The sequence below is a fragment of the Malaclemys terrapin genome, chromosome 6, assembly GCF_027887155.1.
Source record: "Malaclemys terrapin pileata isolate rMalTer1 chromosome 6, rMalTer1.hap1, whole genome shotgun sequence".
NCBI classification, from domain to species: Eukaryota; Metazoa; Chordata; order Testudines; family Emydidae; genus Malaclemys; species Malaclemys terrapin.
This window is the reverse complement of record NC_071510.1, coordinates 57,494,974-57,500,973: the sequence shown is the minus strand read 5'-3', so window position 1 is coordinate 57,500,973 and position 6,000 is coordinate 57,494,974. Positions and strand designations below refer to the sequence as shown.

Here is a 6,000-nt window from a genome sequence, read left to right as displayed (position 1 = left end):
TCTCTCCCTCTCCACACTTTTCTCCTGTGAACTAAATACCAACATTTCAGAACTTTTAAAAGTAGATTAATAGAGGAAAAGGACTGAGAATTCATTATAACTGGCACAATAGAATTGATCAAAAACAGTGGAGTTTTTTATGGCTAGCTTAATATCCCATAAAATCAGTTCTTTCCCCCTAGTTGTGTTTGCCTTAACTTAGGTGTTATCAATCTATACAGCACATGACGAATGACCTTGTCAAAATGACGCCAGTCAAAACATTTTTTGTCCCAGCTCTGTTCAAATTTGTGTTAAAATGTCCTGCCTTAGACACAGACAAAATCTAAACAGCAGCTTTCCCAGGCTCTGCAAGAATGAACGGGTGGGAAAGAAATAAGTAGAAAGTTGAAGAGAAATGTCTTCAATTAATTGTTTAAATACTGAGACACACTACATAGAGAGAGAGAGAATATAGTGTGTGTATAACGTCAAAATGAAATAGAACAATATGAATTATATCGTTACATTTGATAGGTATTTTGATCTGATCATTTTATATTAAATGTATATATTTGGATAAGTATATATTATATAGGACAAATGATATCCCTTTTCTATCATTTCATGCGATGTGAAAAAGAGCCCGAAGAAACTTGATCTTAAGTACTAAGTGATACATGAAATTTCTCAGTAATTACACGGAAAATAGCCAACCTTGTGGTCCTGAATTTCGAGCAAGGAAAAAAATTGTAGTTAAAGCGCAGACGTTTAGCAAAGGAGGCTACGTCTTGACTACCTAAACTTTGGTTTGTGTGGTGCACTAGAGTACGTATAGATTTTCTGGAGTATGAACGGGCTAACTCTCGAGTCCAGAGAGAACTAAGGCAGAAGTAGAGCAGATTGAAAACAGCGGGTTTCTCCACCTATCCTGGGAACTCTTGAAATGGATCTTATTAAAGTACCCATGGAGAACAGAAGGTAAATTATACCGAGAAATGTAAAAAAGGAGTGTATGCGACCAGATGTGCACCAGGAAAGCAGAGAAAGGGGAACAATTAATAAGGAAACGAACAAGGAAGCGAATCAAAATACACCGTAGCATCTGCACGATAAAAGCAAAATGTAAATCAAAGGTCAAATACATGAAGGCGATCAAATGAAAGTGTCATAGGAAACTGATCTACAAAAGAGTCCAACCTGAGCACACCGAACTACAAGGAAGAGTTTAAAGCTGTCTGCACTGAAAGGAACACCGCCTACTATACAGGTCCCTTCGAGCAGTCCCGCTTTGTCGTTCAAGATGCTGTCGTTTGACAAACCCATAGCAAACAAGTAAAACTTTACACTTCGTAGTCCTGCCTTAGCGACTAAGCAGGAAAGTCTGAACATCTCAGAAGTCCCACTTAGCCACCGTTCCCTATCTGTGTGCTAATGGAAACAGACCTGTTTTAAGTACCCTAAGTCCCCCAGTTTAGGGAATGGGGACATCTTTAAGAATGAAACATGAACAAAGTGCGTGAGGCTGCCAAAAAGGGGGCTCTGTGTTTAGACCCACGGTTAACCTCCCGCTCCTTCCCCTCTGTCTCTCTCCCTCCCTCCCTCCCTCCCTCTCACACACACCACACACTGTATTTTGTGCTGTCGTAAAGCCCACGTGTCCAGCGCAGAGTCTGCCAGAGAGGAGCCTGGACGCGCCTGAAATACTCAGCCACAGCAGAGGGAGCCCGGCTGCTCGGCTCTCACCAGGTTTATCCCTTCCAGCCGCTACCTGGAAGCTCGTGTTGTCGAGGGATAACAAAAAAGTCCCCTTCTTAAACCTCGTACGGCTTGTGATCTCCTAGGGCTGTACACACAGCACAGACACACACGTAAAGCCAATAGAAATACTCAGGTAAGGGGGAGCCATGCCATGCCAGGCTCTGGGTCGGGTACACCAGGGGAGCTGCGGAAGGCTGTTTCGATGTTTGTTTGGGGTTTCTTCCTCCTCCGAGGCCGCTATCTGCAATTGTGTCTGACTGTGCCGAGTTCGCTCAGGGATGCCGCTGAGCGATTGTTTTTCTCATACATACAGACCTCGAAATACAGAATCGTTTTTCCTCCCAGCCTTTCTATAAAGTGAACTTGGGGGTTGTTTGTGGGTGGTAAAAATGCACCGGGGTGGGGGAGATGGAGAAAGGTCCTTGCAGCAGGCAGGGGGGCACAGTTAAGTCACGGAGCTTTGTGGAGGCATGGCGAGCTGGCTGGCTTGTCTTTCTGATTTTGGGGTGGCTCCCAGTGGCACCCCCTCTCTTTGCAGACACTTGGCGTGAGGGGCTGTACATGCCAGACCCCCACCCCTCCCCTGACCCAGTAGCTCTGTACTGTGGTTTATTGACAGAGAAGCACTTAGTGCACGGTGTAGTCGTTGAAAAGTTCCCTTCTCTGCCTGTTTCGGAAGGAGCCGGTTATGTATGTCAGGCGGGGACTTCTCTGACCCTAGGCTGTTTTTTTTTTCTCGCTAAGGCTGGGACACGGCAGAAATCAAAGCAGGGCACTTCGTTCTGCCTGCTCTTTCAGACAGCCCCCGCACCTCGGCCGCGCGAGGCTGTGTCTCTGAACGCTGGCTCGGCTTGGGGCAGGCAGGAGGCACCGCGCGGAGGTAGGAGCTCACGCCTGTCTCTCCCGTTTCCCCTGCTCTCTAGGCTGCAGAGATGTTGAAGCCCGGCGACCCAGGCGGATCTGCTTTTCTGAAGGTGGATCCAGCTTATCTCCAGCACTGGCAGCAGCTGTTCCCGCAGAGCAGCCAGCTCAAGAGCAGCGGGGCCCTCACCCAGCTCCCGCCGCCCGAGAGAGCGGATCCCTCGGCTGACAGCCTCCGCCAGCGGCCAGCCTCTCTCTCCTCCGCGTCCTCTTCCTCCTCTTCGTCCACCCCATCTTCTTCCACCTCCTCTTGCGCCGCCGCCGCCGCTTCCCTGGCCGGGCTGACCTCGATCTCTGTGGCCCAGATTCCTGTATTTGGGCCGCTACCGAGCTCCGAGTCCCCCTCCGGAGCCCCGGCCTCCCTGCAGAGCAAAGACTTGTGCGGCGGGGGCGCCAAGTGCAGCGAGCGGGCTGCGCCCAGGTTTCGATGTACAGCAGAGGAGCTGGACTATTACCTGTATGGACAGCAACGCATGGAGATCATCCCCCTGAACCAGCACACCGGTGACCCCAACAACCGTATGTACCCCTTCATACAGCTACCCTCCCTGCCCAGGGCAAGCCTGACACCTAAAGAGTCCGAAATCAGTCCGCTCACGCCCAAGACTGGGTAACAACGACCTTGAACCTGCACCCTATCGCTCTGCACCCTGCTCTCTCCCACTGACAAGCGTCAAATGTCCTGCTCTTCCCCGCCAATTACAATTAGTCGCATTGCTTGGTAGAGCCAGGTTTAAGTGCATTGCTTGGTAGAGCCAGGTTTAAGTGCATTGCTTGATAGAACCAGGTTCCATTTCTGTCGAAGACCCTTCTCTGGGAGGTGCCCTTTACAAAACAAGGTTTTCTGGGAGCAAGTTTTTGAGAGAGTGCTTAGGGAAATGAATTCAGAATGCAGATAAGCAACACAGCAATTCATTGTGAAGTGGTTCCTTTTGTTTCTCTTACTTGGTGCCTATATGGAAAGCCAAAGTTTGCAGGACATTATTCTTAGCTCTTTTACAATAAATCAATTACTCAGCTGCGCTTGGCAGGCGAAAAGTTTTCATTTGAAGGGCTGTGGAGAACTTCCTCCCCGCCCCCCCTCCCATCTCACCTTGGAATATCATTTACCTTTCAGAGCTTGTTAACATCAATCACACCTTGCTAGTTTATTTTTATTTCTATTGAAAAGTGTGACATAGTAATCTAATATGACACGTTTGCTTTCAAAAGTATAAATGTCCTATACCGGATTGGATGTCAAACCCAATTTTGTACATGGGATTTGATAGGCACTTAATCCTGTTATCACCGCAATATTTTTTTTATTTTTTGGAGGTAGACCCAAATTATTAAACAGTCTTTGTTAATTTCTAGAAGTTGTTTACACCAACTGTTTATAGCATTCATAAATATTAAATATACCTTCAATAGCCTCAATAGATAATATTAATTAAAACATGTTAATACTTTCTCAAAGTATTGACTGGATTGACCCATCACATTTATTAACAATAACATACATTTCGTCTCTATGTAAGTAGAACGCTCTAAGATATCTTTATCTCTTATGTTTTCTGCATTGTTCCCAAAAGACTGCTTCTTAAAATACTTTGAACTTTTGTTTTAGATATTAAAAATACTCCAAAACTCAACAACAAGCCATAAACACATACAAAAGTAAAATGTGGGTTTGTTTAATTTCATTTCAAAGACTGACTTGTTTCGAAAGTTGCCATTAAATGGCACTCTGTTGTGAATTAATTAAATTACATTGATATTAATACTCTTAAAGAGTATGAGGGAAGTTGGTACAAGTTTAGTTCCTTCTTTGCCTTGCAAATGTTTCTGTTTTGGATAGCGGTTTAGTTTTCAGTGACTTTTGTGCTTCAATTTTACTCTGTAGCCAAAAGACTTAGCGTATTTTCTACTCTCCAGTGCAGAAAACCTGATCTCATAAATTACATGCACTTAATGGAATTTGAAATGCACTTTTAATCGCCAACCAAACTACTCAGACAATACATGTTTAACTTCTCAGAGCAGCTCTGTAAATCTACAAGATAAAGGTTTTAAAAAGAGAAAGAAAGATAAAGTGATTTGGAAGGAACATTTTGAAGGAGTGAGTGGAATAAATAGCACGCTGGTGAAGTCTGCAGAGTTTCTTTCCAATCACAGCATTAAAGGTGGATTTCATAAAGAATACATCGATCACAAAGGACGTTTGTAAAATGTTCATCTTGTTGTGCCTGAATAGTTTTCACCGTGTGAAAGCAAGGGAGAAATGGTGCAAGAATTATTACATTTTGCAGGTCTTCAGTAAATGCATTGTCATTTAACTTGTTTGGTAGGCAACTTTTCCTTGCAATTATATTAGATTTATTATTATTGTTATGTATTTATTATTTAATAAGAAATGTTAACAGGTAGATATGTTTGCTCTGTGATTTTGGGCAATATGTTAACAAAAGGGAGATAATACATATTTTATATGGAAATTACAATAATATGCTCTTCACTTATTAAGGCACAATTCAAAAAGAAAACTGATCAGCACTGGGATAGCTGGTGCATACATCATATAACGCGAAAGAAAATGTATAGAAATCACAGTACTGTGATCTTTGGTAGAACTGATTTTCAACTAGCTTCACTACTTCCTTAATTCAGTGTACTGTAGGTGGCTCTCTGAGGGGAAGGAGAGTGGTTTGTGGATGAGGTGAGAGGTGATAGATTTTAATTTGAGTTCTAGCTCCAAATAAATCTACCGAAGTTCCAAGATTGGCAAAGAGTCACTTAAAAAGCACAGAAGTTGCAGTGCTGCTTTTTTTTTTTAAAGAGTTCTGTGCCCGAAAGATAGCAACAGATTGAGGGCCCGATCTGTTGAAGTAAGTGGATAGTATAACAGAATAGGGACTGCGTGATCGGGCCTTGATATATGCAGAAGTTTCGAAGTACACATTTTCGGGGTTAGGCGTAGGAACCTTACTAACAGATATTTCTTGGATTTAGTTTTGTTTGCGCTTCTTCTTAAAAATACGGTGAAATTATAAGTCATTGTAGTCATTATTTCTTCTCTAAATGATACTTTTAACATCCTTTCCCCCAACAAGGAAGAATAAACTCCTTCTCTGCCTTACAGGAATCACAGTTTGGATTAACATCTTTAGGGAAACACAGTCTCTTTTATCAGAGGGTAGCCGTGTTAGTCTGTATCCACAAGACTATTATTATTGGGCTGCAGAAAAGAGACTGGTTCAAACTTTTTCCTTGACCTAGATGCTTTGCAAATAAAACCTCCCCCACACGTTTAATATTAATATTGTGGCACAAAGACCTATAGTGATGATGAATTCCAAA

The 6,000-nt window shown here is 43.4% G+C and overlaps 1 protein-coding gene across 4 annotated transcripts in view; it reads left to right on the top strand.

Moving 5' to 3' along the window:
• The first annotated feature begins 1,691 nt into the window (after positions 1-1,691).
• PRDM6 (PR/SET domain 6) overlaps positions 1,692-6,000 on the top strand; it is a 91,001-nt gene continuing 86,692 nt past the window's right edge. For all 4 annotated transcript variants that reach the window (XM_054033193.1, XM_054033191.1, XM_054033194.1 and 1 more), the window contains exons 1-2: positions 1,692-1,873; positions 2,664-3,180. In XM_054033193.1, the coding sequence (XP_053889168.1) occupies positions 2,673-3,180 (508 nt within the window). In that variant the 5' untranslated portion in view covers positions 1,692-1,873; positions 2,664-2,672. The remainder of the gene's footprint in view (positions 1,874-2,663; positions 3,181-6,000) is intronic.